General features: G+C 39.4%; 1 protein-coding gene across 1 annotated transcript in view; it reads right to left on the bottom strand.

The window, feature by feature from the left end:
• vps50 (VPS50 EARP/GARPII complex subunit) overlaps positions 1 to 16,951 on the bottom strand; it is a 203,554-nt gene that overhangs the window by 163,126 nt on the left and 23,477 nt on the right. The window contains exon 5 of the mRNA XM_041809537.1: positions 2,944 to 2,997. Coding sequence (XP_041665471.1) covers positions 2,944 to 2,997 — 54 coding nt within the window. The remainder of the gene's footprint in view (positions 1 to 2,943; positions 2,998 to 16,951) is intronic.

Raw genomic sequence — 16,951 nt, 5'->3', positions numbered from 1 at the left:
TTTTTGTGAGAAAGGAATTAAACGCCTGTTCCAAATAGCCGCCTGGTCCCAAATTAAACGCCTGGTCTACTCAGTGATTGAGACAAATAAACGCCTCAGCTATTATTTGGTATTTTACGGTATCAGAGATATACAGGAGAGAAAAGGACAATGATCCATGAGCAACTAGAAATTAAACAGCATTAATAGATTAAATCTGTAAATTAATGACCAAAAATGGCTTATGCTTCTGCGACTATCCACATGAAGAAGCTTGATCACATCCTGACCCGTTCAAGTGCAAGTGCAGGCCACGTGTCCCCAAAGGGCAGCAACGGTGATGAGACACAGACCCCCAATAGAAGAAAGGATGGTCACTACGCACACAGCGGTGAATCACATCAGACGCTAAGCAAGCAATCATTTCAAGCTCTGAGGCACGAGCAGAAGTGTCTGCACAATTTATGTCCACTGATGTGTTATACACGGTATACAAGCACTGTGGCATCGTGCCCGTTGGCTGCATGTTTCTGCTGCTGTGTGCATTTCTGTGTTCATGTTTGTTGAAACGTCGCGAAGTGGATATAAGAAGACTTGAGAAAGAGAAGTTACAGAGGAGGAAAATCCTTATATAAAAACAGTCATACCGCAGAGAACAGACAGCAAAAAGATTCTTGTTTGTTTTTTATCCAATCTTCCACAGATTTAGTGATTTAAACCAGTCAAGAAATAAAAGCATGTGCGTCATGTTTTTTTTTTCTTTTTCAATCTTTAAAAACAAGGAAATAATACAGAAAAATGTCCTCACTCTCACTGGGATTCAGTGAATGTAAAAAACAAAATGGCCTCTTAACTCCACAGGGCATTCACAGACCAAGTGAATATGGGCTGAGGAGGGTCAACACAGATGCCCCCGAAATCCTTGGCAGCGTCTGCTAATAAGCTCTGCTGTCATTTTGACTCTGCAAAGTCGCGGGGAGGGTCGCAGAAATAATGATCAATTTGCTATTCATGGACTGACCTTCAGATGGCTTAACAATGATGGTAATTTCACTGCAATTTCACAACATCCCAAATTTGTTAAAGCTGTCAGTCATGAGATGATTCTCTGTGGGATCAAGGCTTCACTTACTCATCAGTTATTTAAAAACTCTTCAAAACTTCAGTAGTGATTTATGTGATCGGATGAGCACAGCGTGGGATGCTAAGTCAAATAAATAAAAAGACAAACTCTTTGACCACAACAAGAAACCATGTACACAGATCTGTTTACATATCGAACTTAGAAAAATACCAGAGATGCTACTGCTGTCTATCTGTCTATCTGTCTATCTATCTATCTATCTATCTATCTATCTATCTATCCATACAATCCTTCTTGGATTTTTGCTTCGTGTGTCACATTATTCAGAATTTTTTAATTTTACCATCTTTCTGCCTGTGACCTTTGTTGTAGGTTCAACTTTTTTGCTTCAAAATAAAACTTTCAGATCAAACAAATAAACTTGCTATCATGCATGCATGAACATCCTGCATTAAACTAGAACTACTGCCTGGCTGTTATTAGGCTCCCACTGATTGATAGGCCAGCCTATCAATTAAAAATAAACATTAAAAATAAACATGAATCGGCCAAACGTTGGTTGATAGACATCAATGTAAACACTTGTATTTTCACCAATAAATTAAGGGGATAAGACTTGGGGTCTATCCAAAAAGTCCACAATATTACCTCATAAGTCCTCTCAGATCCACTTTTCCTTAACTATGGTGAAAAAATATATACAGTATATAATCCAATATACATCTGTGATGATTTCAATTATTTGGATGGATGAGTGAATACTTTTGGCAATATAGTGTATCTCTTTGAGCTATACAGTAACCTAACAGTGAAAGTACACTGGTGAAACAAGAAGAAGTGCTGGAGTTCTTTCTGTGGCACTAAGGTGCACAGAAAGCGTACAAGCAAGGGATGAACATGGGGCCCAATGGTCTTGACCTCTGACCTCCAGAATATAATCTCGTCATCTTTGTCAGAGTGGATATTTGGGCAAAGTTTGAAGAAAAAAGAAAATCGACCAAAACAGTCTTAAAATATCAGAGCAACAAGCAAGGAGTGAACATGAGGACCAAGACCTTTACCTTTCACATCCAAGATCTAATCAGTTCATCTTTGTACCAGATGTGTGAGGTCTGAAGACATCCTTCAGAGCATCTGAAGACATTTCTTAAGTAAGAAGGACCTGGATGGAAAGCCCTAAAACATCTCAGTCTCGGCTGACGCTGGCACAGAGGCATAGAAACCTCCATTATCAGATATTTTTCCTCTTCCTTTTTATGCAGGTAACCTGGGTATCCATTTTTAGCTCATATTTTCAACGTCGGAAAGGTCAGCCATTTGGTTCAAATTCAGCCGCTGCATTTCTTTAAAGGATGTCACGAATAAGATCACATCTGTTTACTGATGTTAAACGAATCAGAGGAACAGAATCAGTTATAAGCCTCGGCCTGACTCATCATGAAAGCAAACATGAATCTCGGATAGAACTATTTTTCACTAGATCTGACAGAGAATAGACTGAAGAGAAATCGTAACACACACCGCTTCATTTCAGTTTATTGCAACATCACCAGGTGATCAAAGAGAGGATTTTATGGACTCCGTTTTAATTCCTGACTTGACTCTGCTCTGAATGAAAAATAGATTATTGCCCCCATTTCCTTATCCTTAGATAGAGTTATATTTCCTACTGGCGATTTCGTTGGCAGTCAGGGACAAGCTGAAACAGGAATGAATCCAAATCCACACTGATGGTATTAAACTACCTTGAAGTCTAAGATTTAAGCTAGAAAAAGACGCCATAAAAACGGCACACAACTGAGACTTTTGGGTGAAATCCCAGCCACTGAAACACTGAAATGTTGGTGTAAAGTTGTAGTGATTTGACACTGAAGGCTTACCTTGACATAAGCAGGCTGTTTCTCCAGGATCAGATCAGCGACCTTTTTAGAAACCTGCAGATAAAGACAGAGAGAGAGAGCAATAAATATGAAGTCACATTTTAAAAACATAGAAAGACATTTTGATGTTCTTCCAAAATGACACCCCCTAAAAAAATAGCAGTGTACTAAGAGTGCAATCTAGCTGTGCAGGATGGAGCAGGAATAACAATCACGCATGTCTGTGACTAAAAGCAAGAGCCTTTCAAGAGAGTGTCCCCCTTTCTCAGTTTCAGTCTATTCTCTGTCTTTCTAAATAACGTAGGCTGTTTCTATCAGAGGAATCCATGTTCTCTCTGGTCTCTCCATTGTTCAGTCTGCTTTCTAAGGTTCTCTCTTCTCCTTTGTGCTCTTGTGGTCTGTCTTGGATAGAAAATGTTTAATTTGCACCAGCACTGAAGAGTCAAGTTCAAACACAAAAGGGGTAGCCCTGTGATATAGACATTGTACTTTACTGAACCACAGAACATACTAATGAAAAACATTTTCCCACAGTAAGTAAATTTCATTTTCAGGGGGCTCTCAAGCAAAACAAGAACAAAAGCTGACGTGCAGATGCACTCATCTGTTGTTTTCTTGCAGTTTTGAAGCCTTTTCAATAGGGGTGTAACAGTACAGAAAAAGTTCGGTTCGGTACGTACCTTGGTTTTGAAGACATGGTTCGGTACGTTTTCGGTACAGTAAATGAAGCAAATAAATTAAATGTCATTTTAATTTTTAAATTAAATTTATCAAAATAAATAGGCTGAATAAATTACATTTATATTATTTATAATGCTGTGACCTTGTAGCGCCACATTATGTAATAACGCCCCATTATGTAATAACCATAACCATGGCACTTAGTGTGGGCTCCAAGGTACGCCCTACCCAACTACCTTGCCCTAATTCTAACCCCTTAGTGACTTATGCCTAAACCTAACCCCCCTTCAGGGCTCTAGACCAAACACCTAACCTTAACCCTAGGACTTAAAATGGGCTCCAGGGTATACCCTACTACCTAGCCCAACCCTAACCGCTTAGTGGCTTACAAAATGTGGTGTTATTGCATAATGAATTGAAAATTTATTACACTGTTACATAATGGGGCGTTATTACATAATGTGGCGCTACAAACCTCCTTCCAAAAGTTCTTCAGTGATTAAATATATTACTAAATAAATTCATTTTTGAGTTACTAGGTTATTTTCATTGATATATTGATATATTTATACCCATTCTTTAAACTCCAAAATTTCCCAGCCAACTTGAACGCATCATCATACTACTATGCGTTAGCTTGTTAAATATGCTAATTAGTGTCTTTCCTAACAATTTCAACATGGACTTCAGCACTGGATTACTTTTTTAATCAATGGGACTTACTACAAAGTTTGGGAGAACTTTTCACAGCCCATCTTGGCGGATAAAGAGGTCAGAGCCATGTGAAATCTGAGGATATCTCTACCTAGGATGCAGCTGCAGAGTCCGTCTCTCCCTCCTTCGAGGCTGACGTATGAAGGTAAAATTAATTTGATTCACAGAGCCAGAGCACCACTGTTATAATAAAAACTATCTTAAAGAATATGAAATTTATAACCGGGTAAGACTTTGCTGTTCCTCCTCTTTACAGTGACGTTCTTGTTTGAGTGGAGCTTTTTCAAATGCTTTGATTGGCCTGCTGGACGACGTGCTTTTAGCGACACAGCTGCAGAATAATGTCAGCGCTATTGTTGTTGTCTTTGTCCACTGTTGTATTTTACTGGGAAACAAAGTGCTCCTAAACAGGACACTTTTATCTGGGAATATACAGGCTGTTGCTGTCGTTTGCTGTGGTTGTGTAGTTGTCAGGACAGTGTGTCAGTGAGTTGTTCTCTGGTTTTCCATCTGTGTTTGAGCTTGGCTCCACATGTATTCGTTCGGTACACGTCTGTACCGTACCGAGAGGCCCGTACTGAATCGGTTCAGTACGAATACACATACCTTTACACCCCTACTATTCAATAAAAACTGCATTCCATTATAAGTCTTTACTATAAAGTAAGCCACTGTTTCATTTCATGGAAGAATTTCACAAAATATAGGACTGATGATGTGTGGTCTTCCTGATTTCTACTGTGAGATACTTGCAAAGAATTCTGGGGATGTTTGCACCTGGAAGGCCACCTTTAACAGATAAAATAAATAAGTAGCAGAAGTGGGTGGAGCTGAACAGTGCATCTCTGTTTGACTCTGGAATGTCTAGTGGGGCCTCAAAGTTACAGGAGTTGTTGGCAAGTCATGGACTACTGGATGTGATGATACATCTGCTCTATGATCAAAGTAAGTCCTCTCCCTTCTCCATGCTCATATTAAAAAAGATAAAATGGGAGATGTGTCACATGCTGGTGTTAGAAATCATGATTTATTTGCTGGTTGTAGTTCGTGGTGCTGAGTATACATGTTTGAAAATGTTCCTGTGTCAACGCAGCCAAACTGTGTGATTCTTTGCTAAAGCTCCACAATAAAGTGTCTGCACTACAACTTTGTAAATAAGCCAAAAGACACAGCTTGGTTGGTTGGTAACATCACAACGTTAAAAGACTAACTGTCTGTGAGAGCTGATGGAAGTGCGCTGCAGTTTTTATGAGGTCCATAAAAATAACTTTGAAATTGCTATTATGAAGCCATAACCAGGAGTTAAATCAGTCTGAGAGTCCCAGCTGCTCTTTTATCCATGTGTGGCGCCATTGCACATGATGACGATGTGTGTTGCGGTTGTTTTCTTAGAGCTTTTCTTCAGTCAGGGAAACTTTGTCAAGGCGGTGCTTAAGTGAACACATGAATTTCATCATAATGAGAGAGAAAGTAACTGAAAAGGCACTTCCAGGTTCCCACTAAAAGTAGCACCAGGATGTACTCTAGTGTTGCTTCCAGCACACACGAACATTCTGTGGCTGCTTCCAGCACAAACAGGAAGTGTCTTTTTCAGTGCATTTCTCCTACGTTATGACAAATTTACTAATAAGAACAAAATGGCAGTTTTGTGTTGCGTAAATATTCCCTATTAGGCGCCGTTTTTACTAAACAGAGTCCTCAATTCAGAACAAGAAGTAAACAGCAGAGATGGGAAGCACTGGCCTGTCTGTGATAGGCCAATACTGGCTCTGCTGAAAACTGTATCATGCCATCATTATCCTGGTTGTTTCCTTTTACTGGATCTTAAATGTTAGTTTTAGTTTTACTATAAATAATCAGCTGTAATAGATTTGAAGCTCATTGTAATGTCCAAGGACAAAAACATATCCAGCAGATGTCACCAAGCAGTTATCTTTCTCCCACTCACAGTGAGCCTCCTCTCCTATATTTCTACGACTGTGTGACTACACACACTAACATGCACACACCGTGCAGACATTTTACAGTTGGTAAATGGGTTTATTCAAAGTAGAGAGGAGGTGTTCATATCTGCTAGTAAGCAGGGACCAAATTGGGGGCAGGGATGACTTTTCAGCGTGCGTTAAGTATGCATGTGGCCGACTGGAGACCTGAACAGATGGGGAAAGCTGCTCAGTTGTGTATTCCCCAGGGATGGCAGGCGTTGTCTTTTTACATTCATGAGTGTAAATAGGATGCAGGCAGAGAAAAAAGCTCATGCCTTATAGAAGTGACAGTACTAAGAGAAGAAGGCGACAAGGAAACAAAAATAAATATGTAAAGATTATGTCTACAAGAAAATCCCCAAGATGAGGCGATAACACCACCTATTGCTCATCGAGTGAGGATTGAAGTCAGCATTAATCTTTTAAAGAAGTAAAGGATATTTAAAGCAGCATAGACACTCAGCAGTGAGCAGGTGAACATTCTTCCTGAGCTAAAAGGCCAAAGTCATTAGCTCTCAGTCTGCCCTTACACACAAGTAAGGCTAATTGTGCAGCATGCATCATCATGCATCATTTTTAGAAAATGAAAAGAAAGAAGTCCAAAATTGAAAGCAAATAAAAATCATTAAGTCTGACACACATTAAGAAAATGACAGCAATTTTGGTGTTTGTATGGAAACCTGGGTGGCAGAAGGGAGAAAAGAAGGAGCAAAGTAGTCCTGAACCGGGATATATTTGCAAGCCAAAAAAATCCTCTATTAGATCAGGCCTATATGCATCACTGATAAAAGTTTGTCAAATACATCCGCATAAGGGCGTAATCTGTAACAACGTGTCTGAATTATAGATATGACTGTTGAAGAAAACCAGTAAGACAAACGACCTGTCAAAAAAATGTTTTTAACTGAAATCAAAATAAAAATGCACTACAAAAAAACAATGAATTAAACATGATTTAATGCCAACTCAACTAAATAAAATAAAAGTATATGGCAAAATGTACAGAGGCCCTAATAGGACATTGGCATAAAGATGTCAATAAGATTGTAGTGCAGCCCAGAAACTCTTTTGTGCATACCTGAAATTATCCTGTGAGCCAGAGATAGTTTCCCATGCTTATAAGCATACACTGCATGGGAACAGGATAGTTTCTGGTAGTTATAAGAAAATAAAGCATGTGCACATTCTCAGGTACACATAAAACATTTGCAGAAGAACCAAAAATTGTCTGATTCTGACTGGATCGTTTCTGTTTCACAGGATGGTTTTGTGTGAGAACCAGATGTTTCACATATCCAGCTTTAATCTAAGGGGTTTCACAAAACTTAAATTTATATATTAAAAAGTCATTTTATTCAGAGTAGCTCCTTTATCAGGAGCTCAAAAGTATGTGGTTATTTAACTGACAAGCAGTTTCATGTCCAAGTGTGATTTGTTCACTTGTTACTTCAAGGCAAATGAAGCAGAAAAAAAAGTCTAGGGATGATTTCAAGTGTTACATTTGCATTTGCTAGCTGTTTGACTGGAGCTATCAATATGAAATCCAAGGAGGTATCAGTACAAGTGAAGGAGGCCATATTTGGCTGGAAAAAAATAAATCCATCAGAGAGAGAGAGAGAGAGAGAGAGCAAAAACTGAAGGAGTGGCCAAATAAACAATTTGGCACATTCTTAACAAGAAAAAATTGCTCCGGCAGGCTCAGCAACATCAAAAGGCCCGAAAAACCAGAGTGGACTAGAGTGGATGATTGTAGAATCCTTTCCTCAGTGAAGAAAAACCCTTCACAACAAGTCTAGAATACTGCAGAGTCAGCTGGCTGTTCATAAATGTAATAATCAACAATCAAGGGATGCCTTTATCCATGTAAATACAGAGGCTCTACAACAAAGTGCAAAAACACTGGTAGTACTCAAGTAGGGGAAGGATAGGTGAGCTTTCCCAGGTTATGGCATTGGCATGTATAGCTGCCAATGGAGCGGGGTTTACTGGTGCTTACTGGTCATGTGGCTGCTGACAGAAGTAGCAAGATGAATTATGACATGTACGGGGCTATACTCTAGGCCTGTAGTAAACCCAAGAAAAACTTCGTTGAGTGAAATGACACCAACACACTGACCAACTGACTGGTCATTCAGGTAAAAAAAAAAAAAAAAACACTTTAATCTGTGACAGGTTCCTCATTGGACCCTTCTGGTAGTCTAAATGATCTTAAAAATTAACAAAAGCTTTATGAAGCACCATTAATTATTTTCAACATGACCAAACTATGAGAATTGAACATGTTCTGCATTAACTTGTGTGCCTCTCTGCCTGGATTGCCCAGGGCTGCATTGCTCCTCTCTGTCTCCTGCTGTGCATCCGTCAATCAGTCAGCTATGCCTTCTGCTGATTTGTTCTCACTCACACTCGTGCACGACCCGCTGACGCACAGGATCTTGGTCAGATGGGAGCATATCGACCAACCAACTGGAAAGTGTCAGCCCTACTTTACTCTCTGCTCACATTCGGCCAAATGCTGTAAAATGGTCCTTACAGCACAGATGGATAATGACCTGAAACATACTGCGAGAGCAACCCAAGAGTTCCTGAAGGCAGAAAGAAAAGGAATATTCTTCAGTGGTCGAGTCAACCCAACAGAGCTACTTTTCAGTTACTGATAGAGATGTAATGGCATTGTTCATATTGTAGTATCAAGATGACAGAAGCACCTTGGTGTCGCCATGTGACAGTTTAAATGTTCAGTCTTCGGGGAGAAAAGTGACGTTTTTTTTTTTCAGGGAAGCAGGGCGAAGGGAAGTGGGAACTACTGTTACCATCAACCCCTGCATACCCATCATCCTTTGTGCTGCACTCACTGGCTTGATCTAACAGCACAAAAATAGTGGAGGCAGAATCAGTCAATGGGGACACTCATGTGACTGAAGTTTTTGAGATTGTGGAGGCTCCAGTGACTTTAAATCTGAGATGTGGAAGTAGTTTGGTTTCCCAGTGTCAAAACATGAGTAAGGAGAAAAAGGTGACAGACAAACAAAAAACAATATGCAGACACTGCCAGACTGTGGTGACACACTTAATGGGGAATATGAGTAACGTAAGGAGCCACTTGGCAAATGATCACCCCATAGATTTGGGAAGATACGAGGAGTCGAATCCAGCCACACCAAAAGACTCTTAAGAAAGCATTCACAATCCCACTTCCCAACCAGCTAAAGACAAAACTTAAGATGGAAAGACCCACAAACAAGCAGCAGCCCAAAGCAGCTGCAGTAAAGGCTTTACAAGACATCTTTAGGAAGGAAACTCAGTATTTGGTGATGTCCTTGGGCTCCAGACTTCAGGAAGTCATTGATTGTAAATTTTTATCCAAGTTTGTTCATTGTAGTTGTTCGTTTGTTAACAACATAACTCAAAAGTCATGGACGGATTTTCATGAAATTTTCAGGAAATGTCAGAAATGGCATGAGGAAGAACTGATAAGATTTTGGGACTGACCTGGATCACCGTCTGGATCCAGGAATTTTTTAAAGGATTCTGTACTATTGGTAGATAGGGCTAATGGGGGAGGTCTGCGCTGTTACCACTTTACACCAGGAGATGGCGGACATGAGTAACTCATTCAAAGTTTTGGAGTTTATAGAGTTTGAAAGACGCATGCCTGGTTGAGGACACGAGTTGGAGTGTAACAGAGAGAAAGGCAGCAAATTGTAGCGAGAATACTCACGATGCTGGGAGGAATAGAGGAATATTCACACTCTTCCATGACTTTCCAGTTAAAACTGTGGTTATGTTTATAAGTATGTTGGCTTGTACAAATATATTCGAGGTCATGATAATAGAGGTACTCTAAAAAAAATGGCTGCATTTCCTAAAAAATGAGTTCCATATTTTAGTGAAACCCCTCAATTCGAGCTGAAAGTCTCCCCTCAGTCACATGCTAATGATTGTATTTGAAATCTGCTGTAGTGGTGAAAAGAAGCAAAATTACACAAATTGTGTGAAATAATTATGGACCTAACTATATGTGCTCTGTAAAACTATCCTTGGCTTGTCTTTTTTTTATTGTATACATTTTACCATCTCTTGATGATAACAGTTTTTGTTAATCTTTGGCCTTTGAATACATTTTTGAAAGGGATGCACAATATCATTTGTATGATATGGGTATCGGCAGATATTATCATGAGAAATGAATTATTTGTGTCAGCAGATATCAAAATTTCTGGCGGTGTTTATTAGAGCTGGACAATTAATCGCAAAGTAGATTAAATTACAATATGGTCTGCTGCAATTTTCAAATTGCAGAAGGTGCAATATTTCTTTAACCTGAAATTTATGTCAAAATACCAGTTTAAAACCAATATCTCAGCATAGATATTGTGCATTAAACATGAAATCATTCAAGTGCCATATTGTTACAGTAATATTCAAAAAACCTGCTTTCTTAATTTTTGTATGTTTTTCCTTCTAACTATGAGAATGCCATAAAAACGATCATTCCCTTTCATACAACAATTTATATCCAATTTGCGTAGCAGGTCAAAATCATCACAATTCGATATTTTTTCAAAATTATTCAGCCTTGGTTTAATGGACTATTGTGTTGGTTATAATCTAGAATGAGTTATGGCTTGTGTCTGCTAGAAAAAAAATAAGATGAGGAACTTAAGAAATAATTGCATATTGAATAGCAATTGCAATATTGGGGTAAAAAAATCACGATTATTTTCCCAAACTGTTCAGCCCTAATATTTACAACCATTATTTTGGGTATAATCATCTGTCTAAATCAGCTTTAAATATTGGCAATACACACAAATAAGTTGGTGGAGTTTTAGGCTGGGCCAACAGAGCTACTTCATCCAAAGTCTTTTACTTTATTCATCATCATCATTCCACCTTACCTGTGTCAAAAGGACTGCAATTTGTTTATCTCATTATCAAACTTTAAGTGTGTTTTCAGGGCTGAGGTTTAAGGTCTGAAAGACATTTAAATATCGGTTTAAATTAATTTGTAAATATTAGCATATTGGATATTGATGAAAATCTAATATGAATCCCTGTTTTTTATTAAATGGTTTATTTCCTGATGTTGTTTTTTACAACTAGTAAAACCACACTAAAATTCAAAATATAAAGTTAAAAAGGTGCAACATTAAAAACTCTAAAGTATTATCACCTTAGTGTGACTAAAAACATGGTTGCTGCTTTTGGATTGTGCTTGCAGAGGTGTATGAGACAACTGGAGTTGTGCCAAGCAGCTAAATTACAGTGTAGGTGGCTGAATGAGCTGGTGACAGTACATTCAACAGTAAAGGTTTTCTCTTGCCATGATACCACCTTACATTCAAACAAAATTGAAATTAATGAATGAACTGGGTGTTTTACTTTGAAAGTTCAGTGTCTCTTCTGTAGACAGACTTATAAATGGTACGGCTGCTCAGGAGCTTGTGTGCTTCCTTTTTGTGCAGCGCTGTGATCATCCCCACTTTCACTCACACACTACCTGAAACTTCCTCAGCACAGCGAGACATCAATCTTCGCCCAATTTAAACACAGGAAGAAATTTGGCAGCCAGGCGAGGGGGTTTAGTCAAAGGTTGCATAAGCGTTCATAACTTTTAAAAAACTGAGCGGAGGGGTAGAATTCATTATTGCTGCAGGAGGGAGAGTCGTCTCTAGCTTTCAAGTTTCATTAAAAATTGAAAATGTTCACCCACGTTATTAACATCGCCTCCTCAGACATCTCTGCAGCCTACATTTCCTGGGAAGAAGACACTTTGAGGTGGAGGGGAAGTTATGCAAAATGTTAGGATTCTGTTTATAAGATGTCCCGTGGAGGTAGCACTGTGCATGTGAATAAAAATACATCCCGAAATTTTGTAAAGCAAATCCCAAAGCTTATTTTTAGGGGACAAGCAATCGGATATTATTGTAAAGCACTCAAGTACAATACAAGCATGAGCACTTTAATTAAGGCCTTCCAGCATTACTGGTTTCATGGGAGATTTATGGCAACAATGCACGACCATACTGTGTATCTAGACCCTGACATTTTTGAAGTCTTGCTGCACGAAAAGGCAATTGGCCTTGAGACAAGCCTCTGCAAGGAGTGTGTCAGAGATGCCAATTAAGCTTGGAAACCGAGGCAGACACACAAGGCACATTTTCTCATCTCCAATAGCAGAGAAAGTCGGTTCCACCCCACAGCAGATAGAGGGATATTTATCAATATGTGTTGACACAGCAGCTCATCCACACCTCCTCACTGCGGGAGTGAAAAACGAGCTGCAAATAGGGAAAGAGTACATGCAGTACACAGTGTACAATACAGTATCTTTCTCCCTTTAATCTCATCCACTCGCCACCTGTAGTTCACACACTCGTTCACCTATATCGCGCTGCTTAACAGCTTAACAAAGGCGTCACGGTTAAAATGAGTGGAGACCTTGCACATCATCTACCAGGGGGAAAAGCCTGTCACATGACTGCCCTGTGGTGAGAACCTGAAAGCACTATTATCACTTCTTCGGGTTACGCTCCGTTTCACACACAGACAACTTTGTGCCTCTGCCTGTGTGTTGTATGAGAAGAAGAATGTGTCAGGTACAAAACTGCATACTTAAATCTCCGGCCTGCAGAGATGAACATTTCATCAGTGACAGTAGAAGGTCAGAACTGGTTTGGTTAACATGAGAACTTACATAAACAGCCATTTATGTGAATAATAAATACAATAAAGGCATTTTGTAGCAGCACAATGTCAAATTAATTTCAGATTTTTATGACTGTTTCCTGTACTGAAGATTTTCATGAAAAAAGGTCTTCAAAATTAAGTCGAACTGAACCAAATCCCTAAATCTCAAAACAACAGTCTTGTTGCAGAACATAATGATTATTTTTAAAACCTTTCCCTACCCATTAATGAAAAGTACCAAGTTAAGCTAAAGTAAATGTTAATTACAGAAGGCCCCATGTTAACCCCTCCTAAATATCCAGCTACTGTGTTTGGACAAATGAGAGTGACAGAGATAGTTGAATTTGGACCGGTATAGTTCTCTCTTAGATAACTATAGGGAGAATTAAAATTGAATAACAGAATTTTTCAGAAATACTTTTCTCAAGATAAGAAAGCTGTGACTCTACAAGAATAAACAGATGCTCTCCATATCCTTGTGATTTTTGGACATTTTTCAAGGGTTGTTCTGATTCCAATACCAGTATCAGGAATACGTCCAATACTGCTTAATATTCAGGAAATGGTATCGGCGAGTACAAGAATTTATGCACCTATACGACACCGTTTGGTTTAGCTTTATATTTTGCTTTTTTTAGCAATGCTAACTGTTCGCGCTATAAACTGGAATGCCAATTCTTCTTTGCTGCTGCAAAGCATAAAATGCACGGGCTACCGTTTTAGCGCAACGAAGAAGAACCAAAGGACCCACTGCAGCAGCAAAGACTGGTGGCTGCGTGACATTTTTCTCTTAATGTGACCATTAAAATGCATTCCAGACCAGCGCTGTTGTAAACAATGAGATGTGACAGTTTATAAAAAGAAAAGTAACTTTTGAACCATAAACCGTTGCCTCTTACTTGTTTTTCCTCTGGAAGCTAGCTGTTGTGCTTTCCCACTGAAGCTATTGATGCCTTTGAATCCCTTGGGGCAGCATTTTCAGTGAACCTGGAGCTCATGAGACTTTTGGAGACTAATTATTAGATCCACACCAGCAAACACAAGACTGAATGTCTTTTTCATTCATTTTGATCGAATTACAATTGTTTATTACCGCTAGCTCGAATGCTAACGTGAATGCTAACTGCCATATAGTGGATTCTTTGTGAGGGTCTGTCAGCCAGCTGTGGGCTATTCATGCTGCCCAGAAAAATGCATGGTATAGAGATAGAGAGATCCTGTGATGAAGCCCACTGTATTGCTGTCATTTTAATATTTATCGGTAAAACTCCATAATCAGCAGAAAAACGACTTTAGGGTCACAGAGATGCTGTACATTATGAGTCTATTTGTTGAGTCAAATAGCTATAGGTCTAAAATATTTTGCTACTTTGCACAGTTAGTCCAGAAAGTTCACACTGGTATCAGATCAGTATTCGGTATCAGCCCACACCCAACACCTTGGTATCGGAAAGGAAAAAATGGTATCGTAACATCCCTATTTTTCGGTCAACATTTTCAGGACTAATATAAACAGAACAGTGGGACTTCTTGAGACAGAGTGAGATAAAAAAAAATAATTCAATATATATTTGTACTGCATATGTTTGTATTGTCAACTGAGGGCTGACCGATTATCAGCCTGGCAAATTATTATACTTAGTTTTGGCTTCTGCACTGACTGGTGTTTGAACCATCAGTCTCCCAGAGCAGAGTCAGCAGGGTAACCCACTGAGCTATCCAACATCTCAACTGGCACCTTAGAGGAAAATCAGAAGAGGAGGGCGGAACTTTCTTCCAAGCAGGGAGGGCCAACTGAACCTGGGGGCGGGGCTAACTCCCCACATGAGGTCATGAAGGGAAAATCTGAGAACAGCTTGTTTCAGCACACATTTTCTGACTGAAAGGTGCAGAATGGGGGGGGGGATGTAGATTTTTCTGGTACTTGAGGGGACAGTGGACAGACCAGGGGCACATATTTGTGTTACAAAAACCTAAAAAAGTGATTTTTGCATAATAAGTCCACTTTAACACTTTTTAAAAGCCTTATTGTTCATTTTATTATAAATTGACTTATCAATTTCTAATACTTTTTAAGACCCTGCAGACATCCTGTACTAAATGTGCTAAATTATTTTTCCTTATTTCTTTAATTTTGTTATTTTACTTTTGTCACACACACATTTAATTTGTAATGCATGGATATAGATCTCAAATATCAGGCATTGGTCTCATAAACTGCTAATAATCAATAATGATTAAAAAAAGCATAGATAAAACCAATAACAATCGATCCCTACTGTCTGGTATTTTTAGAGAGGAGGGTGAGGAATTGTGCCACAGCATGGTTCAAAACAACAGGGCCTAGTGTGAAATCGCCCTAAGAGAGTGGGAGCTGACACTGATTGGCTTGATTTATGTCACTTCCAAAACACACCTATGTATAAGCAAGCCAGTTAATCCAAACTCTCTGCACTCTGTGGATTGTTTTGCATCCCTATTCTATGCCATGTAAACATCAAAATGTAGATGGGCATGCCCCAAATCCCTTTGCACAATGCACCTTAGACACTCCTATAGGACCCTATATGATAAGTATGGTTAATCATCTCTTTTTACAGCTTCATGGCAAAGAAATATATAATTTAACAAATCACAGTGAATATTTGGTGAAGATAGTTCAAAGAAGATTTGTGGTACTGAAATGCACACACAGGTAGAGGGTTTGCCCATAGAAGCAAAGGGCTGCAGGTTTGCATTAATGAGCTTTGTGAGAAACATAGCTGCAGACTTTATGCCTGGCAGCACACCGGACCAATTACCATGGCTCTTCCAACAGGATGCCTGCAGGCCCACGGCCAGGGACAGAGAAAGACAGACACAGACAGGAGGTGTTTGTGCAAGTATGTTTGTGTACTGTTAGGCTTACAATCTAAGTCTGGAGCAAATAACCAGACAGCTCTGTTGGAAAGTGCAGAAAATGTCCAAATGCCCAAAGTGACGTCAAGAGGGAGTGTCGTGTGTGAAACAGAAAAAGGGATGAGATGTGGGAAGTGAAAAAAGTAACACTGGGGGAAGGATGGAGACATCAGGTGTGCCAAAGTAGAGACGCTTGTCAGGAAGGAGGGATAGTGGGAGAAATCTGCTCTGGACTGTGGGGATTCAATGTGCAGAAACCAAAACAGCTGCCTTCTCACCCACGTGTTTCTAAAAATAGGATTTGTTGACAGGGCAGCTCTCCAATTTGAAACTGCAAGTACCTGACTGACCTGAGAAAGGCAGCATGTGTGGATGCGTGGAAATGATCCTGCTGTGGCTGCAGGAGGAAAACACAATAATTGACGTCACATGAGTTTGTTTTTAGAGCTTGGGCTTAAAGGAAAAAATATGTCTACTGGCTGCATATCGCAATCAGTCATTCTTCTTCTCCCATGGTGGGGTTCAGAGTACCACCAAGTTGTTTCAGTGCTGTTTATATTCCCAAACACAGCATGGCTGTGCTGACTGTCATGGTGCAAAGTAAATTTGTTTTTCTGAAATTATGTAGGAAGCACAGAAAGCTTTTATCTTAATGAAACAAACATTTGGCAAGTCAGTCTTTCAAAGTCAATATTGTTTCATATTGTCAGTGTCTGTGTCTGCAGTGTAAATCTGTGTGTTTTTAAGCATTTTCACTTCTTGAATTTTCTGGGAAAGCTTCTTTATGGATGCCAGTTTGCTCATCCTTCATTCAGTGATGTGGACTCTCATCTGTGGGACAAACTCCCCCCTAAATCTAATCTGACTATGGACAAGGGATGGGAACAATTAATCCATGATCGAATAATTGGTCATTAAGAATTTGGTTGATCGCGGGGAATTTAGTTGATCTGATGTTGGCATTTAATAAAGAGACTAAACACGTCTTACTCTGCACTGCACAACAATAGCTACCGTCATGACATTGTAAGTGGGTT

This window comes from Cheilinus undulatus, linkage group 16 (assembly GCF_018320785.1).
Source record: "Cheilinus undulatus linkage group 16, ASM1832078v1, whole genome shotgun sequence".
NCBI lineage: Eukaryota > Metazoa > Chordata > Actinopteri > Labriformes > Labridae > Cheilinus > Cheilinus undulatus.
The sequence above is the reverse complement of the archived record's forward strand: the minus strand, read 5'-3'. Positions and strand labels throughout refer to the sequence as shown.